This window comes from Castanea sativa, chromosome 7, assembly GCF_040712315.1.
Source record: "Castanea sativa cultivar Marrone di Chiusa Pesio chromosome 7, ASM4071231v1".
Lineage (NCBI taxonomy): Eukaryota > Viridiplantae > Streptophyta > Magnoliopsida > Fagales > Fagaceae > Castanea > Castanea sativa.
The window spans coordinates 14328523-14354112 of record NC_134019.1 but is presented as its reverse complement, the minus strand read 5'-3'; the positions used below and the strand labels follow the sequence as shown (position 1 = coordinate 14354112).

At 33.6% G+C, this 25590-nt stretch overlaps 3 protein-coding genes across 3 annotated transcripts; all 3 read left to right on the top strand.

Moving 5' to 3' along the window:
* The first annotated feature begins 1645 nt into the window (after nucleotides 1–1645).
* LOC142643411 (exocyst complex component EXO84C) lies at nucleotides 1646–8264 on the top strand. Its single transcript, XM_075818026.1, has 7 exons — nucleotides 1646–1859; nucleotides 2558–2652; nucleotides 3731–4775; nucleotides 5649–6170; nucleotides 6991–7179; nucleotides 7536–7672; nucleotides 7757–8264. Exons 1-7 carry the CDS (start codon nucleotides 1764–1766, stop codon nucleotides 7998–8000), a joined length of 2328 nt encoding a protein of 775 aa, XP_075674141.1. The 5' UTR covers nucleotides 1646–1763; the 3' UTR covers nucleotides 8001–8264.
* Nucleotides 8265–9530: 1266 nt separating this feature from the next.
* LOC142643736 (uncharacterized) lies at nucleotides 9531–14535 on the top strand. Its single transcript, XM_075818447.1, has 3 exons — nucleotides 9531–9911; nucleotides 13243–13427; nucleotides 14364–14535. Exons 1-3 carry the CDS (start codon nucleotides 9683–9685, stop codon nucleotides 14427–14429), a joined length of 480 nt encoding a protein of 159 aa, XP_075674562.1. The 5' UTR covers nucleotides 9531–9682; the 3' UTR covers nucleotides 14430–14535.
* Nucleotides 14536–20767: 6232 nt separating this feature from the next.
* On the top strand, nucleotides 20768–23626 carry LOC142641967 (protein PHLOEM PROTEIN 2-LIKE A9-like). Its single transcript, XM_075816293.1, has 3 exons — nucleotides 20768–20935; nucleotides 22392–22483; nucleotides 22958–23626. Exons 1-3 carry the CDS (start codon nucleotides 20873–20875, stop codon nucleotides 23355–23357), a joined length of 555 nt encoding a protein of 184 aa, XP_075672408.1. The 5' UTR covers nucleotides 20768–20872; the 3' UTR covers nucleotides 23358–23626.
* The last annotated feature ends 1964 nt before the right edge of the window (nucleotides 23627–25590 follow it).

Genomic DNA, 25590 nt, shown 5'->3' with positions numbered 1-25590 from the left:
ACTCATCACCTCACGTAATGGACTCAAAAGTCCAATTCATCATTAGATGAGAGTCATGAGACGGGCATAAAAGGCCACACCTCTCTACTGCTTAAGAGCCCAGGTTTTCCTCGTCTTTAGAATTGGGCTGAAAGCACAATGCACTCTTCATCAAAACCCAAGTCCTTGTCTACACAAATTGGGCCATGAAAGGCAAAAATCTAACACAAATGACTAAATGGTCCATTTGGGTCATTGAGTTACAAACTTACAGTGTCCACACTACTACAAGTCCAAACTTTTGATTTAAAAAGAGCGAACCAAAAGAAGACTATACTAACTACTAACTAGAGATAAAGAAGTTACACTGCAATATTAAAAAAAAAAGAGAGGAGATGATGAAGGGAAAACAGGAAAGGACATGTGTACAAAAATTCAAATTTTACTTTCCTTGCTTCAGCTTCACGTTGCCAACTCATAAGAAAAAGACAAAACCCTTCTTTTCACCACATCGAGGAGACAAAAGACAACTCATTCTTTCATTGAAGTTTCAACCAAAACAAAGAGAATTTTGAATGAGATGAACACTTGACCCAAAATCTCGTATGTGAAATCAAATTGAAATGAAAATTGGTACATAATTCAAGTAATTATAATATAATTTGGATCTATTTTATTTAAAAATAAAGGTGAGTCTTAGATGTTGAGTAAGTTTACTTATACACGTTTTATCGTAACGTATTGAGTTATTAAGTTATAAATGATTGATAATTGACAATAATTTTATTAGTGAATTATCGTAACTCTCTACCTTTCAATAAAATATGAAAAAAAGTTAAAAATATGCACATGAAATTACCAAGCCAAATATTCATTAAATTGTAGGATTTAAAAGAATTAAAATATTAAATGATCAACACAATAATTTTATTGATTGTCTTGTAGTTTAATAATATTGCATTTTTTTTAATAAGGAGAATCAATGTTTCAAAAGTTCTACTCTCCGAATTATTGGAAAACTTGAATTTTATATATATATATATATATATATATATATATATATATATATATATATATATATATAATGATTAGCATAATATTACTTAGTGCTGGTTTCCCATTAAAATAAAAAATAAAAAATAAAACTTAGTTCTGGTATGTCAATTTTTTGTTTCTTGCTTATTCAATTATTTTGCATCTCCATCATAATTACATCCTTACAAAAGTTTTTTTTTTTTTTTTTTAAGTACAAATATATTTCTACTCAAGTTTTTTATTTATTTTTCTATCCAAGTTATTTATTTGAGTTTAAACTTTGACAATCCAAGGCTGCCAAAACTCGTCAAAGGCCTTTTAATTAAATTAACACTTCTTTATGCACAAGAGTACTTGGAGTTTCGGGGAAGGAGAGTCAAAGTTGCAGGATTAGCTTGTAATTACCTTTTTAAAAAAAAAAAAAAAAAGTCGGCCAAAACTCAACCTGTTTCCAAGAAGTAGACATAGACATCCACATTACATATTAGTGATATTACATTTAGACAGGTTTGGCGGCTTCACAAACCAATAAGGTCATAGTGCTTGTGTGGCTTCTTAGAAAAAAGCAATGTTTCCTAAGGGCCAATTACCAAACTCACAGCAAACCCGTTAGCTACTAGCTACTTGACGCTTGACATAAATGGTCCCCTTTGCTCTCTCTCTCTAACATCTCAAATCAGTGACTGAAAATTGAAAAAGAAGAAGAAGAAGAAGAAGGAGGAGGAGGGTAGAAAATAAAATAGTGTAAAATGGAGAGCAGTGAAGAAGATGATGACTTCCCATCAATTGAAAGAATCATCCCACAGTCGAAGGTCGACTCCCTCTACCAATCCCACACTGAAAAGGTTTTTCTTCTTTCCTTTTACCACCTCCCAACTCCCATTTTATCAATCATGTTTCTGATCTCATTTTTTAGCTCCATTCTAATTTCTCATTTCCAATTTATGTGTTGAATAAAATTGTTTATTTTCCTATGTGCTTCAACAAACTTCTTTCTTTTGATGTGGGTTTTCATTTTTTGAAGTTTATATGTGGGAAAAATCAGTTTTTGCTATCTGGGTATATTCTATTTTTGAGTTAGTACTGTGCATAAAGTGAATAGATTGGACTTTCCTTTCAATACTGGTTTACACTACAGTGATTCCAGTTCATGATTAAAGTGCAATGTAAGCATTGGAGATTCTTTTGTATTTGGTGTTACTCCAAGGTTAACTTTTTCTATCAAATCTTACACTAGAAATTTCCTATTTCTCAATTCAATTGTTTGAAAGTTACCACTATTCTACCTTGGTCTTGCCTTGCATAATTTTTGGATCTAAAGCTACTTTCTTTTATCTGGGTCTTCTGTATTTTGAGGTAAGTTGTGTTGTCCAGATACCACAGCATTTATATTTTTCTAATGGGCTATCTTCTGATGCCTTTACCCAATTTTGAAATAAGTGTAAGAAGTATGCCTAATTTTATTGTTTTAATATTATCTCTTCTGATGTAATGACTAATTTTATTTTGTAATTCTACAAGCTAAACATGTCAATCTGTGCAGGGAATAAGAAAGCTTTGTTGTGAGCTCTTGGATTTAAAGGATGCAGTAGAGAACTTATGTGGCAATATGCAAACAAAGTACTTAGCTTTCTTGAGGTAATAGAAATGATGGTTTCTACATTGTTACTCCTCAGTATGAGCAAGTATATCACTGTTAAACATATATCAATTTAAGAGCAATAATAGATAGTAAAGTAAATTCATGACTAACAAAATGATATTTAGAAATTAGAATTCAAACCAAGAATAAGATTTAAAAGGGTAAATAAAAGATAACTAGATACGTGTTCACAATTGAAACTAAAAAGAAATAAAAGATAAGTGTCCCTCCCGTGTCCAGCAAACTTTTCAAAAAAAAAAAAAAGACATGACTGGGACACATGTGCAGAAGTGTTCCAGACGTGTCCCCTGTCCGACACGGGTACAATACCTCAAATGAAGTGTCCATGCTTCCTAGCCAATGATATAGAAGAAGCATTTGAAGATCTTTTCTATATTTTGGGCTTATGAAGTTCTTTAAAAGCACATCTCCCTTCACTGCATATCAGGAAATTGGAAAGAACGTCATAGTCATCCCATCAAAAATGACTCTTGTTATTTATGCTAGATAGAAGCAAGTGTTACCCATAGTTACTCCTTACTAATTCTGACCAACCATTGAGGTGATGTAATGAGTGTCTAATTTATTATTCTAAAACAAGCAAAAAGTATTTCTGAAGACAAGGCAACTGATAAAATAATGGAGAAATTCATATGATACATTCCTAACTAAACTAGATATTTGATAATAAACTGAAAGCGGCAATGTTGGAACTTGGAAGTTTGACCTTGGCTAATATATTAAAATACTTATGTTTTAGTCCATGTGTTTGTGAGAGATTTTATGGGTACTGGATTTTGAAGTCTTTATGAGAACTTCATGGCTGATACCATAGTAATCCTGTCGATGGTGTGAGATGAAGTCCTCTTGTCAGGCCATAGAAAATGGTTCTGGCTTTTGCCTTGGCAACTGGAGTTTATTCTTAGGTTCAATGGTCAGGAAAATGTTAGGAGGTTTCAGCAATTTCAAGCCTGGAAGCTTTAACAGAGAATACGTAGTTTATTTTATCATTTGGTTTGTTAACATTATGTCAGATTTACATACATGTGAATTGATCTAAACAATAAATTGTAGGATATCTGAAGAGGCCGTGGAAATGGAACATGAATTGATTGAGCTGCAAAAGCATATTTCATCTCAAGGGATCCTTGTGCAGGATTTGATGACTGGTTTATGCCGTGAATTGGAAGAGTGGAAACAATCTAATGGAGACAACCATGAACCACAACAAGACCCTGAAATTTCTGAACTTCAAGATCCCTTACCTAGTGAAAGAGATGATGAGAAGATGATATTTTTGGAGCATATTGATGTTCTTTTGGCTGAACATAAAGTTGAAGAAGCATTAGAGGCATTAGATGCTGAAGAGAGAAATTCTCCTGATCTGAAAGGCTCAGGAGATACATCACTAGGTGAAGTGTCACAGTACAAATGTGCTTTTTTGAAAAGAAAAGCAATGCTTGAGGATCAGCTAGTTCAGATTATTGAACAACCATCTGTTAGTGTTAAGGAGATGAAGGCAACCTTATCTGCTTTGATAAAACTTGGAAAAGGTCCTTTGGCACATCATTTACTACTAAAATCTAATAAGTTGCGCCTCCAAAGGAGCATTGAGGTTCTTCTTCCTTCATGTTATTTCTGTCCAAAAACTTTTTCAGCTACATTATCTAAGCTAGTATTTTCTATAATTTCACTGACAACAAAGGAGTCTGCTTCAATATTTGGCGACAATCCCATTTATACAAACAGAATCGTTCAATGGGCTGAGTGGGAAATCGAATATTTTGTACGGTTGGTGAAAGAGAATGCACCCTCTTCTGAGACAGTTTCTGCTTTACGAGCTGCTAGCATTTGTGTGCAGGCTAGTCTTAACTACTGCTCAATGTTGGAATCACAGGGCCTGAAACTGTCAAAATTACTTTTGGTGCTTTTGCGACCTTACATTGAAGAAGTTCTAGAGTTAAATTTTAGACGGGCTAGAAGACTACTTTTTGATTTGGTGGAACTTGATGAGAGCTTGCTAGTCTCACCTCACTTTGTATCTTCATTGTCTGCTTTTGGAACCTCATCAGAAAGCATTCTTGCTGATAGCGGCATGAGATTTATGTGCATTGTCGAAGTAAGTTGGCCTGCTTCATTATGATTTGGCTATCACTAGAGCAATCAATTTTGTCTTTGTACTAATACCATAAGCACATTATTGATTTAGATGTTTATTTATGCATGGTATTGACAATTTTTACTTATATTGTACCACCTAAAAGATTTAGATCATTAGATGGTTTTGGACCATGTAATTTTAACTCACTTTAGAAAAAGTTTCCCTTTTTCTTTTTTAAATAAAAAAAAAGGGGGGAAAGGAAATTCTAGAGGAAATATAAGTCATCTTAAGATGATTCACTGAAGTCTTAAGGTAATTTGGTCCTGTGGTCCATAGTTATTTGATCATATTATGATACCAATAGTTGGGTATTGACACAGTAGGGTTTTGTATTACTATGTCTCAATTGGGGTTTATTAAATTTTCTAAGGCAGTTACTTCTCCGCTGTATTTCATACTGGTGCTTGCAAAACTCAGCTTCTGTTATGAAGCTTTGATGCATAATAATTGGTTAAGTCAATTCAATTCACATGCATTCATTTCACATGTATACGTTTAGACTTATAAGGACATGCCCTTCTATTTGTAAATGTTCATTAAATCTTGGGTATCTATGTCAGTGTCTCTAATATGTGTGTGCTTGAGAACTGAATTATAATTAGTACACATGGTGGTACGTTTTGAATTTGAAGGTTGCACTTGAAGGTCATGTTGGTGCCTCTCTTTCTTTCTCTCTGCGTGTTGTACATGCACATGTGCTAGTGCATAGTTGCATAAGAAGTCTTTGTGCAGTGTGAATATCAAGAGATTTTCTGGAAACTGCTCAGATAGTTTATGGTGACTTGATAATCAATTTATAACTTGATATTGGACTTCAAAAATTCCATACAGGATATATTGGAACAGCTAACCCCCTTGGCCATTACACATTTTGGAGGAAACATTTTAAGTAGGGTCTCACAGCTCTTTGATACATACATGGATGCTTTGATCAAAGCCCTGCCAAGTCCCTCTGATGATGACAATCTTACAGAGCTGAAAGAAGTCATACCCTTTAGAGCTGAAACAGATTCGGAACAGCTTGCAATATTGGGAATAGCATTTACCATTTTAGACGAACTATTACCAAATGCTTTAATGATTATTTGGAAGCGACAGAATGAAAGCAATGAACAAAAAAGTGGGCCCACTGAAGAAGTGCCTAGCCCAAACACTACAACAGATTTAAAAGATTGGAGGCGCCATCTTCAGCCCTCATTCGACAAGCTTAAAGATCACTTCTGTCGGCAGTATGTTTTGAGTTTCATCTATTCAAGAGAAGGAAAAACACGATTAAATGCAAGGATTTACTTGAGTGAGGATGGAAATGATCTGTATTGGGACTCTGATTCTCTGCCTTCGCTTCCATTTCAGGTCATCCTTCTGTCTCTTATGTTGGAGTGTTTTTCTGTGGTCCTTGGATGCTACACTGCGTGTCCAATGCTTCCATTTGAACATTTGATAATGTTGTTTTCCTCTTAGTTTTATACATTGTCTTTTTCTTTGCTTGTAGGGTTTTTTTTTGGTCTGCACTTTCTATTGATTCTCTTGGCCTTCCTAGTACACTACCTGTGTACATGAGATGTGGCATGTATCTTATTAAAGTCATTCATTACCGATACAAAAAAAAAAAAATTCCTTACACCTACACGTTTAGGGCTTAATATAATGATGATACCTTAAAGAAAAGTTACATACCTTTTAATGAAATTTGAAGCTGTGTCACTGATTCTAGTTCCCAATAAACAATCACCAAAGCTTTACTATTGTCATAACATACAATAAATAAAAAATAAAACCTATATCATGCAAAATTTCAGCCCTCAATACTACAATTCTTTCTACTCAGACATGTAATCTATATAAATCAGTGGAGATTTGCAATAAATATTTAATGAAAGGATTACCTAAATCTTGTAGAGAAGCGTGAAAGTTCAATTTCAGAACAAAGCAAATTACAAAACTAAGCAAAGAAAAATAAAAAAAATTCCTTACAAATAACTTTTCTTCAAGGTATCATCATTATTTAATGATGATTTATTGAGTGTTAATTATATAGTATGGATGCCCAACAAGTTTCTTTAAGACTTGAATTTCTCTTACTTTGAAATCACAATGTTGGAGCGTTGCACACATTTCTTACCACCAAATATCTTGTGTGGAGGTAATGCTGAGATATGTGTTACTATCGCAGGCATTATTTGTTAAGCTACAGCAGTTGGCTACTGTGGCTGGAGATGTGTTACTTGGGAAAGACAAACTACAGAAAATTTTGCTAGCTAGGCTAACAGAGACAGTTGTAATGTGGTTGTCTGATGAACAAGAATTTTGGGGGGTGTTTGAGGATGATTCAATCCCTATTCAGCCAGTTGGGTTGCTGCAGGTACTTGTTTCCATCCAAACTGTACTTGTTTCCAGTCAAAATATATACATTAAAAGTAGAAATTAAATGTTCTCTCCAGTTAGAATCTCATCCAAAAGCCTCCTACTTAAGTTTTTGTTTTAGTTCTAAGTTCTGTAGTTTTCAATTATTCTTATTCAAGGGAGGTCTGGCAATCTTTGGATGATGTAGTATGAATATTTTCTATCAATGTTTCTGGTGCTCCAGGAAATGTCTACAGGCCCATTGATTCATTATATTGTTAATATATATCTTCTAGAATTAGCTCTGTTATTACACCTCTCTCTCTCTCTCTCTCTCTCTCTCTCTCTAGGTCTGAGTTGAATTTGTCTTGGCAGTTAATTCTTGATATGCACTTCACTGTTGAAATTGCACGTTTTGCTGGATACCCATCTCGGCATGTGCACCAGATTGCATCAGCCATTATTGCTCGTGCAATCAGGACCTTTTCTGCTAGAGGCATAGATCCGCAAAGGTAATGCATGCCCTCTCTTTCCAATTTCCCTTTCCTTTTACCACCCTTATTTCACTAGAACCTAAAAACTGCATGTCTCACCAGTGAACTCCCTGAGGATGAATGGTTTGTTGAAACTGCGAAGTTGGCAATAAATAAACTACTATCAGCTGAATCTGAGTCAGAAACATATGAAGTTGATGAAGACCACATTATGCTGCCTGACGAAGTTGTCACAGATTCGGATTACTCTGCTTCTTCCCTCTCAACGGTGGAATCTTTTGAGTCTTTTGCTTCTGCCAGTATGGGTGAACTTGATAGCCCTATGTTCACTGATCCTGAGAACTGAGAGTTTCTCTTGTCCTTCGGGCAAAAAGAAAGTGTGGAGTCAAGTAATGAGCTGTGAACTTCACTCCAAACAGTGATCTTTAAGAAGGCTTCAGATTCATACATGTCAGAAGATGGATCTTTCTAGATCAAGATTTTGACACCCTGGTTTGGGTTACAATATACTCCCAAAGTGTTGTAGGAAATATGTTCATTAATATTGCATTTGGTCATATTTACATCTATCATATATTAATCATTGATAATCTCAAAATGTTATATAAAAGTAGGATTATGCATTTCTCTCTTTCTTTAAATCATCTTTCATATATTTTTGGTGAAGCTACTGAATATGCCAACAAAATCTAAAAAGATGCGGGTGAGGCTGGATGTAGATGGGAACGGGTAATTTGGTTGATTTAGAGTCCATTTGATATAAGCCAAAAAAAAAACTTTTTTTTGAAAGTATTGTAGATAATGTTAAAATGTAGCTGAAATAGTACAGTGAGACTAATAAACAATATCAAATAGTGCAATGAGACTTATGAATAGTCGCAAAAAATAAGCTAAATAGTAACAAAAGTTGACCTTTTAAGCCAATACCAAACGCAACCTTAGTTTGAGGGACTGCCAAGAATTTTTTTTTTGGGTCAATTAAATTCAACCACATGTATCTACCCAATACACACATTATTTCTTTATTTAAAAAGAGAAAAAATGTGAAAGGATTGTGAGATAGAGGATGCCATAATTTAAAATTAGAATGGTAATTACATTCACATCCCTCAAGGGAAAAAAATACTCCTCTCTTGAGGTTCGAAGAAAATAACATTCTCCCCATTTTTGTTTATATTAGTAATAAAATATTCTAAATTTCTATAAAATTATTTTTACCAAAATTTAACAATGATTAGTAAAAACATGACCGAAAAATTTAGAATAATAAAACAAAGTTTATCAAAGCACCAAAATACTTGCAATGACAAATCTCTTTGCAACTCATTGAAAAACTATTAAAAAAAAAAAGTCAATACTAAATATTTTATTATTCTTTATAATTAAATTTAAAAGTGATGATTTTGAAAACTTGCCCATAAGCAAAGAATAAGTTAACATGCAACATTTTTAACATCAATTTAATAGAGTTTGATCAAAAGGATATGAAGGGAGAAAAAATATTTTTTTTTCCTTCCAAGTTTGGAGTGGAGTATTATTTTCTAAAACTTAAAGGGAGTAAAGTATAATTACTCAAAAAAAAAAAATTAAATTCTAAAAAGTCAAATTTGGTTCTTATGTTTTCTAGAAAAAAAAAATCATTTATCTTTTTGCTTTGAATTAAATTTTGTGTTAGATTAGTTCCTTACAAGGACAAAATTGAGTTACAATTTAGGTACTGTCCTTAAAATTTTTTTTTCTTAAAATTTAATCACGTAATTATTTAACTAAAAAATATAATTCTTCCCCCGTAAAAAAATGATCCACGTAATAAAATCTTAAATGAAAAACTAAAAAGAAAGCACCTAAATACTTGAGTCAATGTTAAATAACACTATTGTTTAATTAGAAGCTTATTTTGGAGAGAAGATAGGTAGGGTGAGAGGCAGCCGACCCTGACTGACTCAAGTAAAGAATGGAATAGCGCGGGAAAACAAGGAAAGGGCAGAAGAAGAAAAGTGAAAGTGAAAGAGAAAGAGCAGAGGCAAAATGGAAATGGAAATTTTGGAAACGGAGATCAATCTGAGTGTGAAAGAGGAAGAAGAAGATGTGAGCGGTAAGGTCCATCAACTCCCTTGCTCCGTCAAGTACAATGGGCCTTCCTCCGTTTCCCATTATTTCAAACCAAAGCCCACACCCACCACCGGCATTCAACACTCCTTTTTCCGAGGAAGAAACTTGCTCGGAACTACTCTTCCAATTCCACACCCCTATTCTGGTTAGTACTCCCCCTTTTTCTTTTTCTTTTTCTTTTTTAATAATAATTTTTTAATATATACAACATTTTAACTCCAAACCAGTTTGACCCATTACGTGTTGGGTTAAAAAGACCATTCAGGTCTACTTTTAGTCAGGACTCAGGTCGGGAGTGACCTTTTTTTTATTGTTATTGAATCACGTAAATTGTTTAAATATTATAATACGTGTGAATAATCTTATAAATTTTTTACATAAAAACCTTTGTCTTTTTCTAATGACTTGTGTGCCCAATTTGTTTTGTTTAGTTTAGTTTATAGACTTTATAAATTACACTCATCTCATCATCCATGTTTCCTTAATTCCTTGTGGAAATAATGCCTCAGTCATCATCATCATCATCATCATCAATGACTCCACCCACAGTAAGCCTCTAATTTGGGCCTACTAATACCATTTGAAAATAGAAATTGAAGAAAATCAATTAATGTAAAGATGGGAATGGACATGTTCATCCTACGTCTTTACTATTAAGCTTTGTGTATTACAATGAATCCATTAATGGGTATTTATATTAGGCTAAATCCTTTTTTTTTTTTGATAGGTAATAAAACTTTTTATTCAAAAATGCTGCGCATCATGTTCACGACGGTGAACATTCTGATCAAGAAAAAATACAGCAGGTTTAAAAACTTAATCTAGTAGAGAGTAAGAATTCAGAAATGAAAATACAATTCGTAAAACCCCAAATACGCACCCACTGAAACAAGGTACCAAAGAGAAGAGCTTTTAAAAGATCTAAGGTTCTCTCATTGTCTTCAAAGATGCGTGTCTTACATTCCGTCCAAACCAGCCACATTAAACATGATAGGACCATATTTCATATGGTTGACAGATGCTTTCCAAACCAATTTCTCCAAGCAAAGAGGAGAGAGCTAACTGTCTTTGGAAATACCCAATGGATCCTGAATACCTCGAAAATTGCACTCCATAATGCATGAGAAAACTTACAGTGGAGTAAAAGATGATCCACAGGTTTCCCATCGCAAGAACATAAGCAACACGTGTTAACCAAGGATTGACCTCTTTTAATTAAATTATCAATAGTCAGTATCTCATCCCTAGCTGTTGTCCATAAAAGAAAGACACTTGTTTAGGCACCTTTGCACACCAAATACACTCCCAAGGAAAAACCTCATTGAGAGGACCAGACAACTTGTAGTAAGAGCGCACATCAAACACCCCGTTCTTAGTCAACTTCCAAGTCAAAGTATCATCCTCTCACCCCTCGGCATAGAGGAATACAAAAACTCAATGAAAGAAAAAACATTTTCCTGCTCCCAATCCTCTAGAGCTCGACGGAATTGAAAATTTCAGCTCCTACTTCTCCCTTTTGAGGCAGATACAATGAGGTCAGAAATCCAAGCCTCTATAGACTGAGAACAGGTAAACGGATCAGGAAAAAGGTCCTTTAAAGGAGTAATCCCACACCAAGGATCATGCCAAAAACTGATACGATGACCCTCCCCCATATTATACACTACCTGTCCAAAGAACTTCTCTGCTCCTTCTCTAATGCTCTTACAATTCTAGTGCACCAGCCTTCTCTAGCCTCACCATACTTGGTTGCAATAACTTGACGCTATAACCTGTTACTTTCCTTCCCAAAAGGGCCAAAACGCTATAACCACTTACCAAGCAAAGCTTGGTTAAACAGCCCAACCCTCTAGATCCCCTAACCACCATCCTCCACAGGCAAACAAACATTCTCCCAAGCAACCAATGATAATTAAAAACATCCTCAGAGGCTCCCCAAAGGAAATTCCTCTGAATCCTTTCTAGTCTATCTGCCACCACTTGGGAAATAGTAAACAAGGATAAAAAATAGGTGGGAAGACTAGAGAGGGTACTCTTTAATAAAGTAAGCCTGCCATAGTCATTTCTAGCCAGAGAGTCGCCTCTCCATCTTTTCTATAATAGGGTTCCATATCAATGAGTCCTTATAATGAGCCCCAAGCGGCATGCCCAAATAAGTCATGGGCAAGCTAGCCACCTTGCAGCATAAAACATGGACCAAGACATTCAAATTCCCAGCATCACCCCCGTCACAATCTCACTCTTACCACCATTGACTCTCAAGCCCGTAATAGCTTAAAAAAAAAAAATCAATACCATCCAAATGTATAATAACTATTCTCTAGAAGCATCACAAAACAAAATAGTGTCATCAGCAAAAAAAAGATGAGAAATTTTCAAACCTCCTTGTCTATGAGACCCTGCCTAAAAACCACCAAAAAAAAAAAAAAAAACACCATCTTCCATTCTCTTCAACAACTTGCTCAACACCTCCTTAATCAAGAGAAATAACAATGGAGATAGGGGATCCCTTTGACCAATACCATGAGAACTACCAAAAAAACCCACAGGAGATCCATTCACCAGTACTGAGAATCTAACTATAGAAATACAGGCCCTAATCCATCTCCCCCACCTCGCCCCAAAACCCATTCTCAGACTTGTGATACAAATAATATTAGGATTTCTTTACTTGCGCACCAAGTAAGATTGGACTTGGGATTTGACTAGGATTAGGGCATTGATATCTTTAAAGAGGCCTTTTCATTTGAAAAACTCTATAACTGTGACTAATACTAGAATATCATATACCTCAAAAAAAAAAAAAAAAGCATTTGCCATTTGCCATCTTGTCTCGAACTAATGCCTACACTGTTCAGTGTTGACACCCTCTTCTCTTCTATGATTGCCCCACTCCATATTGCACAAGATAAACAGTTTGGACCTTTCTAGGGACATCGGTTCATTTCATTGCACCCTTGACACTGACATGCTGTTTACTCATTTTCACTCAACATTTTAGAGGATAAGCTGCTTAGCTGTTACATTTAGGCTTTGCATTATACGGTTATATTAAGTAGAACGAGGGTAAAAGAAATTCTGATGATGACTCGCCAATATGGAGAATTACAATTTAATAACATAGTTATAAAGCTAGACTCTCAATAAAATTTACAATTAGTTATTGCTATACTCCCATCAATCTATCCTACATGGTAGCTTGTATTGTATCGTCTCTTCACACCCTAGCCTAGTCTAAGCTCTTGCCTCACTAAGCTTCTTACCCTTGGTGTAGCTCCGAAGTAGATTACGTGAAATTTACATCAGTTTTATAAGATTTGTTTTGCTTGGCTTGATTTATATGATTAATTTCACCTGGTTTGCTCTAATTCCTGTACTTGTTTTTGCTGTCTTTAATGGCCCTCCTAACTTATATTGGATTTTACATTGTTCTTTATAACATTGTTCCTCTTGTCTAATTAGTTAGTCTTCTGCAGGCTTTGTCATAGGAAAGAAGAGTTTTGTCAAGAGAAAAGCTTCTGATATGTCTGAAGAGAAAAACTCAAGCTGCTGGGAGGTGAAGGCAAAATTTCAAAATCTGACATATTGGAATCATGACACCCTCCCTTCAAATGATGATGCTTTTTCCCGTTCTTTTCACTGGCTCTCTGTTGCCGAAGCGGTAAGTTGCTGCTTCATCACTGTTGTTCAGAAACACAAAACTTGGTACACAAACAAGAGCAATGCCAAGGACACAATTTTTTTTCACAAATTGTTAAGGTGGTGTGTTGTGATTGAAGTAACACCACCTTCACATGGGTCCACCATTGATATCACTTTTGTCATGCACCAATCACAATAGACAATGTCAATAGTTGTGGAAAATGTTGTCCCTAGACTTGTTGCAAAAATAATTCCGTGTGTCGTGTATTGTTACTTGAGTGTTGTATGAAAACTGAGACATATATTTGACACAGAAAACAGTTGTGCTTATGAACAAAAATTCTTCATATATGCTAACTAAACAAGGTTGAAGTTTATATCTGTGGGAACAAATATGATACTTGGGTCAATTTTAACTGCCATCTTAATCTCACTATAAAATTTTGAGCTGTGCTAAATAAGTTGTGAACTGACAAGTTAATTGGATTTATTTGAGTGATATGTTAATTTTGTTCCTAGTTAGAGAATGGTAGTAAGGGCCTGGTTATTATTTCTGTCAAGTTGAGGTCATCAGCTAAATCATATTCATTATTTTTGCTGTTAGTTTAGGTTGGAAATAGGTCAGGGTTATCTCAGTTACATTCACATAAGATGGGTGTTTGGGAAATATTTTTTTGTGACATCTGTCTCATATCAAGCTGGAATTATTTTGTCTGCAGGTGATTGAATTCCCAAATGTTCTTAACTAGGAATTTATGCAGATGTCTGTGTATAAGATACAATTCGGCAATCTCTTAAATTAATAATCCCATGAATCTTATTAATCTTCTCCTACCTTCTGTGATTATTTTGTGGTTAATAGTTAATACCATTAGCTTTAGTTGACATTAATCGAGTAAAAGGGTTTCACAGGCTCTTCCAGCCACCTTACTTAAAATTTTGTGCATGAATGCAGCTGCACAAGCCAGTGACTGCTGAAGATTTGGTTTCTGCATCTATGGCTCTGAAGAAAATGGATTGAACGATAATTGCAGGGAGTGTTTTGTCATCTTCAGCCACTGTTTGTGTAATACTTATTCTAAAGCAGTTTCTTCTATTGAAATTAAGTAATTACTCATCTCTATAAATCTATCTGCCTCTCTCTGTCAATATCTGTCTATTGTCTATCCATATACCTGCTCAATGTGTATTGAGATGTCTATGTGTTCGTGCATGAAGTAAATTTGCTGTGTTTATCTTCATAGGTCTCAATCTAACAAGTTTCCGATTGGTATAGGACTTATAGCTCATCGTTTTCATTCCAAAAGAAAGCCCCAATTAAGTCTTTCACTAGCATTTTCTCCATAAAAGATTTTGCAGTTTTCAAGAAAAAAATAATTTGATGCTCCAAAATATGTGCCTGTAGCAAAATTTTTCTCAAACCTCCCCTCTACTTTCTCCTCTCTGGATAGGGCCTGTGAGTTTATGACTGGTGACTTTCTGATTTGCCATTCTGCCTAAAAGATTTAAATGATTCTTCCAAAGATCTAAAGACTCACACCCAACAGTATGTTAAAAAAAAAAACTTCTAATAGGATCAAGCTAAGCCTTGTCTTCACTTTCTATGAAAAGAAACTATATAACCATTTGAGATGCACCCAAATATCTTTTTAATCAATAATAGATGGTAGAAGTTGTTCTTAGTGCGAAATTTCAAAAGAAAATATAGGTCCACTGGTCCAGTCCAAACTTGGGCTGATTAACTGGCTTTCAAAGAGCTGGCAAAATTTTACTTGGAGTACCTCAACCTTGATCTCATACATGCAAAATAGCATGGATGTTGGACCTTCAAATGGGCCTCTGTCAGTCAAACACTACAGGAAGGACATAGGATTGTATTCCCAGCACTAAGAATTTGCTTTGTCCTTTATAAAAATCAAGGTTTTAAGTGATGATCGCCTTCTACTAACTTAAAGCCTGTAGGCTTCCATCGGGATTCAGGTTATCAATCTTGGGATAGTCCTCATTGTATTGTTTCCTCTTTCCAGCAAGTTGATTGGTGATGCCTCTACCTCCAAACATATTGAGAAAAAATGTCAGGGTTGGCTCCTGCATAATTATTATTGTTGTTTGAAGTTCTTTCATAGTGAAACTTGATTTTGGGGCTTGAGACATGAGGGGAAGACATCATATTTTGTGTTAGGTGCTTGAACCTTATAAAGACTTGGATATGTATACTTTATCAGTTACACTTGATTCGGGGGTGCTTGAGACATGGAGGGAAGACATCAAATTGTGTCAAGTGCTTGAACCTTGGAGTTGATGTGTATGTATATTTGTATGCTTCTCATAAGTGGAAAGCATTTTTGTTTGCTTGAGAACTGAACGTAAATGTTCAATTTCCTCTTCCTTGACTGTCTCTGAAAAATTTTGTTCATTCATTCATTAATCCAAAAGTTAACTTTTCCAGTTAATTTTGGTTATGCATTGTAGCAGTGTAGCTTTCTCTATACTTCCACCATATGTAGAAATTGCTGCTTGACATTCCTGGAATTTCACCATTTATACAGCGAGTTCATTATACAGCTGGTTCAAGGCTTGGTCCTAATTAAATGGTTGGCAAGAAAACAAATGTTAAACATTTACTTCCAAGTACTTGGCTATGTGCTATTGATTTGCTACAAATTTTGAATGGCTTTGGATTATCCTTAAGTGAGAGAACAACAAAAAGGGTCCTATGAGATCATTTGTGCGTTTGAGTTAGATTTCACATCAGGGGATGGTCCATACTCCATATGCATGCATGGTGAACAATTATATCGTTCATATGACCATCCAAATGGGAAGGGACCTTGCCATTTGAATCCCAACTTGTAAAATTTAAACCCATGCATGTCACTTTTGTTTATACTGTCTTATAGTGGACCCAGAAGATGGGTTTTTGAAAAGCAAATTGGTTGGATCGATAGCAGGCTGTGTGCGGGGGAGGTGGTTTTTGGTCCCAGACTGATTTTGCAGGTGGTGCAGCACGAATCAATCACACAAAAAGTGGGTGGAAATGCTTCAAGTGGTGTAGAAATTGAATACGTGTTTGGCTTTGAATTTTGATAGCTCATTCATTTTTTTCACAGGACATATGAATATTTTAATTTTTTTGGTTCTATAAAAGCTTTTTACATATTCGAATTTGGAATTGGTTTTGAATCTAATAGGTGTTTGACCTACTGTTCTGTTCTTTTCGTTTTTCATTTCCCTTTGGTAATTCAAATGTTCATAGCTCATAGAAATGTGTTCTTTGGTTTAAATTCTTTGCAAGTTTGCAATATTTCTTTGTCTGGAGTCTGGACTCACTTTCCCTCGACTTTAGTGATCTATAAGCATTATTCTTAAAAAAATTTGTTTTTGTTTTTGTTTTTCCTTTTATTCTTCAACTCATCATTAATTAGTACATCCCAAAATAAACATAACAGGGTGGGGATAAAGGAGAATATGAAGGTAGTGACATAAAATTAGATTCCACACTTAATTGTCTGAGCTGCTGAATCTCTAGTATGCTTGGCCGAAAGAGATAGAGAGGAATAGGAATAAAACCGTTTCCATACAGCTTTTAGGCCGTCCATGGGTGCAAAGTAGTGGCTAGTTGGATTGACCTGAAGTGCCTAACTTTAAGATAAGGTTTAAAATTCTTGTAAAAGGGAAAAAGAAGTTTAAATTTAGGTATGTGACGTATGTCAGTTAATTGGTGTTATTCATATTAAGGTACACTGGATTTGAATTTGAGATCATCTTCTAGGTAATGGGTTTTGTAGGGTTTAAGATATCCTTGTCAAAAATAGGGGGATAAACTCTAAATTATTTTAACATATATATACACACACAGACACTATTACAACTATTTAAGAGGCTTCTCCTGTTTGAGATCCTCAATTTTGATGATCAAAATATACTCAAATTTACCATTTCGTAAAGCTTAAATAATAAGGTTATATATGTAAAATTGTTAATTTAAAAACTCCTAAATTCTAGCTCCTACCTAAAACATAGCCTACAAAATAGGACAACTCCCCATTAGTTTTCGAACTCAATATTCAGAAAATTGAATCGCTCCAACTCTCCTATATTCCTTCAATCACTCACTTTTTTTTTTTTTTTTTTTTTTGCGCTTTATCAAGACTTACCCTTTTCTTTTTAATTTTCGATTTCCCTTGCTCTCTATTCTCACTACATTTAATTTAAAAAAAAATCACCTCAAATGCATAATATGATTAAACATACAATTAAATCTCAAATAGAAAATTAAAAGGCTACACCCAATGAGGCTAGTATATATGTGTGTGTGTGTGTGTGTGTTTATTATATACAAACATTACGTTGCTCTAAGCCACATCGCATTTTTGGTTAATGACTTTATATGATTTGAGATGTTTATCCCACATTGGTTGTGTGTGTTTAGTGTCCGCTATTTATAACTCCAGTCTACAACTTCAAAAGTTGGGTCATTTTGTAGTTATACTCTGGTTATGTATTGTGTTATAAATTCAATTTAAAATACCAATATTAATATTTACTCAAAAAAAAATTATATGATTTGAATTAGAAAGCTCTTGAAAGAATGGAATTTAATTTTAAAATTTTGAAAGTGTGTGACATCAGTGGGTGGTGGCAGTGACAATGGTGACAGTGTCGTAAAGATGATATATTAAACTCACACCCAAATCCACACATAATTCTATAACTTGCTTAAGTGTTTAATTTGTGATTGATTTACAATAATTTACATAATCGGTTTTTAGTGTAAACGGGGATTGAACTTCAGATGTTTTACTCAACTATCAGAGACTTTATCAGTTGAGCTAACTGAAATTCACAATAAAATACCTAACCTAAAGATTTATAAATAAATAAGTATTTATTCTATCTAATCGTAGCACAATATATTTCGGAATTATTTAATAATATTACCAGAAATCGTAATTTGAATGGGCACGAAAAACATGTTTGTCACACAAGTGTACGGCATATTTCCTTCCTTTACGAAAGGTCAATAACCAGCAAAGTAATTATTCTCTTTTTCTTTAGATAATAGAGTATTTTACTTCTCCACCACCTTTTTTTATTTTTATTTTTAGGGAACATTGTTGAAGACAACTTGTAGATCTATATATTCCGTAACAAGACAAGGGTGGCTGTCTTATTTGCTTTATCGCGACCAAATGAAGAAGGCATCGCACACAAAGATGAAAAGAGGAAAAGTATTTTTCTTTTATTCTGGAAAAAAAAAAAAAAAAAGTGAAAGGAGATTGGATTCCACAATGCAACTTAAGTGGAAACCAACGACGAAGAACTAGTTCTTTACTTGTTCTAATATTTACCCACTTTTATTCCATGACCTAGCACAATTGCCTGAAGATTACACCCCACCAAGGAAAACTTATTTGTTTAAATATTTCAATTTTTTTATTCGTTAAAAAACTCGTTCATAAAAGGATTTGAGTAATAGCCACCTGCGGCTCTAGAATCATTTTTAGAGGGGTTAATAAGAATTAAGAAATATAATTTTAAAAAATTCTAAACAGAAGAGAACTTGAATATATCAACATCACTTAAAAAAAATTAAAAAATATTCGAATACATGAAGTTTTACAATTGCTTTTTACGAGATTTCATATTCTAAAATTGTTGCTTGATATCTTTATTATCATTTATATGAGCTAATCTCTTTCAATGAACACAATCAATCAATCAATCAATTATTCATCCACTGATCTTCCACATGATTGATTTATTTTGAATTTGTTATGATTTAAATGAATTTTTTTCTAAGGTTTAAGATTAGCAAATTAATATTTACTTTTGTTGTTGGACTTATTATAATTATTATTATATCCCAAAATTTAGATCAAATTAGTTTGTTGTTGGGTTTTTTTTTTTTTTTTTCCTTCCTTTTTGTGCGGGTTTATAAAGGCCAAGATATTGCTAAGGTAGGGCTGTCCACGGGTCGGGTCGGTTTCCAACCCAACCCAGACTCGACCCGCCGGCGGCAAGTGGAGGGCGGAGTAACCTGAAACTGATTGCCGGAAAAATCGGTCGGTTCGGTTTCGGGTGATGGTGAATGTCGATCGGGTCGAATCGGTTGCCAAAATTAAAAAGGAGTCGAAATCTGCAAAAAAATCGTTGCCAAAATCTGAAATTTTCGCCAAAAACTGGAAAATCCCGCCGGAAACTTCAAAAAACTTGCCAAGAATTGGAAAAATATCGCTGGAACCTGGAGAACATTGCCGAAAACTGGATTTTTTTCCTGAAATCTGCATTTTTTTCACTAGAAATTGTTGAAATTTGGCCAGATCTAGCTAAATCCCACCAGATCTAGCCGTATCTGGTCGAGATCTCGCCGGATCTGGCTTGTTTTTGCTGGATTTGGCAGGATTTTTTTATAGCTTCGGTCGAGTCGGGTTGCTCGGGTTTTGGAGATGCAAACCCGCCACTCGACCCGCCTTCGTTGGTTTTTGAGAACGGTAACCCGCTGCCGACCACTGGACCTTCGGTTCAGGTCGGAATTGGGTCAACGTCGGGCGGTTTGGCCAGGTTGTCGGGCGGCGAGCGGGTCTGGACAGCCCTATGCTAAGGAATCATATTCAAGCTTATTATAGTTAGACTTAAAAAAAATTAGGTCAAAGTGTTCAAAATTTTATTTTAGGGGAGAAAAAAAATTATAGGGCTTCAAATAGGGCGCTATCTCCTGTAATTGCTCAATGATAATAACATCGTTTGTAATATTTCATGTTTTGCGGTTTGAATCTTATATCTCCCTCACCCACTATCTACCTTATTTTAAATAACTTAAAAATCCATAAAAAGTACTTATGTGCTTGACTCAAGTTATACTAAATATGGAAGTTACACAATCTAATAATTTTATATTAAATTAACTTTATTTAATTCAATCCAATTTTTTAGCTATTTTTTATGCTAATCATTTAGATCGAATTGCTTATTATTCAATCCATAAAAATTCATAATATATTAAATAATAAACTCTAAAATTTTAAATCATATAACTTAAATGTAAAACTTCTTTATTTATATATATATACACACACATATATACATATATATTCACTTTTGAAGTACTTTTTTATTCTTTCTCTCTCCTTCCTAGCTTATTTCTTATGGTTGGAATGACTTGTGCTAATAATCTGAACATATGCTCTTTTTATGCAGCTAAGGCACCTTCATGTAATCACATTCACTCGATTCCTTTACTTTTCAAATGTTTTCCCATTCACTTTACTTGTGGAAGGCAATAGGGTAATCTTTATTACTTCAGCAGGCATATTCTTCGTCTTCCTTATTATATAAAAAGCTCACTAGGGGTTTCATAACTCCTCAACCTCCATTCGCTAGACAAAACTATAAGAAGAAGAAGAAGAAAAGAAGAAAAAGCACAAAGAAACTCACATTAGTTACTACTTGATATATATCCAAATGGCTGCAAGTACAAACAAACCTCATTGGGATTCGGCTGCCACCGTGCAAGCAGAAACAAAGGCAAGTATTATTTTTTATGTTATAAACTTTCACATACTTAACACTCGTATAGATTAACCTACTATTGTAATTATAAGATTATTTAACAAGGATAAAATTTGGGTATAGTTTTTTAAGTGCAGTAACATTAAGTTTTTCAATTAAATTTAAATGTATAAACTATATTATTGTCCTTTCTTAGAACAAATAAATTCAATGTAACTGTGTTTGATTTTAATTAAGGAATATAATGTATTGCACTTAATAAATTTTACCTATTAATCAAATATGTGTGCATGTGCGTGTTAGAATATTCTTGTTACGTACTTATATTTATTATAACTTTTTATGATTTTTTGCAATTCAATAACTTATTGTTGGATGAGTATTCAAAAAAATTCATCATTAGATTATATTGTCTCTTCGTACTCTTATGTTTACAATACATCAAGATAATTAAAGAATTTAAACAATCTTATCTATGTTTGAATTTAAAGTTTTTTTTTCTTTCCAAAATTATATAAAAATATGCCATTTTATAGATTGGATAGTAAATCATATCAAATTAATATAAAATTTAGCCATGATGTTAAATTTCTTTTTAATATGATAAATACTGAATGCAAATGGTAAATCAATGTTTATATTAATTACAACATAATAAATATTACCTTTTCCTCCATTTACGAAATGAGAAATGATATGTCCATAATATTTTCACAACATTTTTACAGCAAATCTTAAATAGCAGGTTGTTATTGTTAGGACTAAAAAGTAATCTTAGTGTTAGGTTTAAATTCGAACCAATAACAACTAACCACCTGTGATTTGTTGTGAAAATATTGTAAAAATGTTGTAGACGTAACATCTTTCTTACGAAATACTTCACCATATAAATATAAGTAAATATACATGACTTTACTTCCCTAATTTAAGTGAAATTTAAAACTTGTTTACCTTCTTTATATATATATAATTGACAGGGTGGGGCTATTTGATCACAATTGCAAGCTTCCTTTTCTTTTACTCCTTTATTTAAAGACAATTGTGCATTTTTTTTACAAGATAGAAATTATACTCTAGCCTAATCTTAAATGTATATGTGTGTAAAACCTCCTTCCTGAAGATTTGAACCTTGATTTTTACCCCCCACATCTCACAAACACTTATATTTGTGCCTTTAATACTTGATAACAAATCATATAATAAATGTGCTCTACATGTTGTGGTTGAATTAAATAAATACCTTCTCCTGTTTTCTTTATGTATGTAGACAGTCCTTTTGCTCTTTTTCGTTTTACATATTTAAGAATTTGTATCCTGATTAACCCAAGCTATTATATTTATGGCCTTTGTTAAATGTTTACAACAACTGTACAACATGATATATATGTTTGTATTTTTGTACATGTATGCTTTTAAATGTTCAAGATTTTAATTTATATGTTTTACTAAGACAGTGTTTTTACACATACAGACCGAAGAAAATGCCATTGTGACGAGATATCCTCCAAAAAAACTCAATATCATATGGGGCAATGACAGTCGATACTGGCGCTTACCAACAGAGTAAGATTTAAAATTTTATACGCATGCATGTATCATTTTTTTTTTCCCCTTTCCTTACTAACAGCACTCATGTTTAGTTTAGTGTCAATATTTGTACACACATAAGAATGAGGCTTTTGTTTTGAAGTTAAGCACTTGGGTTCAAATCTAAATATAGTGCTTATAAGAAAAGGTAGAACAAAGTAAAAGAAAGCTCGTGCTTTTGCTTTAACATTATTTATTATTGTCACGAGTCACAACCTAGGAAATTCCAAGTCGAAATACAATTAGGGTTTCTTATGACTGTTTATATGTTCTTGTTCTTAATTAGTTTGATCAATCTAGTAAACATCTGATGTATAATTTGGTGCATGTGTACACATACAAAATATATGGTTATCCAATTCAATCCCCATGCATAATAAGAAGTATGACAGTTATATCAATGCATTTAATTAATTAATATATCTTTTCTGGTATTGTTTTGTTTTGTAGACTTAATGGTAGACCTGCAGAATTGATACAAGTGTCTTGGCTGGAGGTAACTGGTACATACGAAGGAGGAAAAGGCAAGACGTATGAAATAGGGTTTGAAGTATCATTGACACCTGATGCATTTGGATGGAATGGATGCCATGTTTACGTGATGGCCAAGGTAGGAAAAAGGGGAAAATACTCTTGGAAAAGATCATCATTGGAGAATCCCAAGTCAGGGAACTTTCAGATTCCTCTTGAAACTCTTAGTATCAAAGTTGATGATAATCCCAATAATACTGACAACAAGATCTATTTCGGTATGTATGAAGTCTGGAGTGGGAAATGGAAAGGAGGTCTCAAAATTTACAACGCAGTCATCAAAGAAATTACTGCTGCAACTCCCTCTGCAACTTCTTAAAGCTGATAAAACATATAGACTCTATTTATCGTTTGTGGTTTGTATTTCACTTATTAGAGTAAGTAAAGCACGAATGAGTTTCGAAATTAAATAAAGAGTGATAATCAGTATTTAAGCCCCAATCATAGACAGTTCCTACAATATTATGTGGGAAATAATCCAATAAGATTGCTATTAATATGTGTACACGTACATGCATTTGTGCTTTATGAAATAAATGAATGATTTGTAATTTTGGAGCAGAACATATATAAATCAATATTTCTGAACTTCAGCGTTTATGTATAATTAAGGGAGTCTTCCCTTTACATAATTCTAGATTGGCTATGTTACATAATGAGCACAAAGAAGCACAATAATATATCAAGAGCTTTATAACTTAATTGGTTAATACTTTTGAGAGTTTGTGAATGAAATATCTAAAATTTAAATCCTCCCTCCCCGTTTTGTAACTATCGAATTATATATTTATAATGTTTTTTTGAGAATGAATTATACATTTATAATTGATTTCCTTTATGTATTTTTTTTAATATTATAAGTAGTAATCAATTATTATACATCTCACACTTCAAACTTCATAGAAAATAAAAAACAGAAGGAAATTTTTTTTCCTATTTTATGCTTCAAGATCTATAAATAGAAAATAAGAATGGGAGAAGAAAGAAAAATAAGGATGTAAGAGTATGATTTTCAAAAAAAATTAAAATAAAATAAATAATAAATAATAAAATAAAAGAAGAAGGAAGAAAGAGTATTAATTTATTATAAAAAAAATGTAGCACTATTTTCTTTCAGGAGTGATAAAAAAATTGATCATATATAGATGCCAAATTTTATTACTTAATAATTAATTCTTCTTCATAATAGTTTGTGTAAATAAATAAATTATGGGACGATTACATACACAAATTCTATCTTTTGATATTAATTTTAAATTATATTTTAAAATGTCAAAGTGCAAAGATGTTCTTGATGTAGTTTTAAAGTTATTATTAAAATTTGAACATTTTACAAATATATATTAACCAAAATAACATAAATTATGTAAGTTTTACTTGGGTTCTGTCTAGCTACCAAAAATCCTTCTGAATCTTAAGTAAAATTCTAAACACATTAAAAAGAACTTGGAAAACACATTTTCATCATTTGTAAAAAAAGGTAATACGTAAACACAATATAACCAATATGTTATCTCCTTTTTTAGGTGTTTCTGTATTAAAATATCACATAATAATATTCACAATGGTTGGCCTTTTATTTTCCCAATATATTGACTCATGTAGTATGCGTTTGGATACTGCTTGTGGGGGCATAATGGTCAAAATACGCTTTTGGACCTTGGGCCTAATTTAGAGGTATTAATCTGTCCGAGCAGAGCCTTAAAGTTCACGAACAAGCTCTTGTTAGAAAGGTTGATGGGGTTGTCCAAGGAGGGGCATCTCTTCGGCCAAGTCAAGTGAAGATCGTACGACACGTCATGGTGATTGGAAGAGAATTTTGGAAGGTCTGCTAGGTGAAGATATGTTCTATACAGCTATAGAGAGGGAGAACAAATGAGAAATATCTGGGAAAAACTGCTACCACCGCATTAAAGACTCTGCACCTACCCTTCTGGTCGCATTAATGGGGAAATGACATCTGAACAGTATAGATCAGCCTTACAGCTGTTGTTTGAAAACTTCCAGAGGGTGGCAGATGGGACAAGTATTTGGATCATTGATTTGATCCATACGTGAAAGATGGAGGAAAGAATGAGGATGATATAAAGGGAAGAGAGAGAGATTCTAAAAAAAAGAAGGAAGAAAGAAAGTACTGTACACATCATCTTCAATTTTAATTTATTGTTTGGAGAAGGAAATGCAATACAAGTTATCCTCGGCTTACGTCCAAGGAGAATTTCTGTTATTTTTTCTATTAATTGTATAAATAGTGGTAATCTAGCCCACCATATTTGTGGTCCAATATCCATATAACCTAGGTTTTAAGTCCACGCTAGCTCTACAAATTTGATTGTATAAGGCTTTTTGGGCCTGAACCCATCACGCGGTTGGGTCCGTGTACAAATTGTGCACTGACACTGCTTATTTTACTGAAAACTAAAAATAAAAAATATATTTTTTTCAATTACTATTCATCAATGAAAATACTGTGCATTTGCCTTGATGTACTGTTCATGTCCCATGAACAGTGCACCAGACACTAGAATAAAAAATAAAAATAAAAAAGCCAA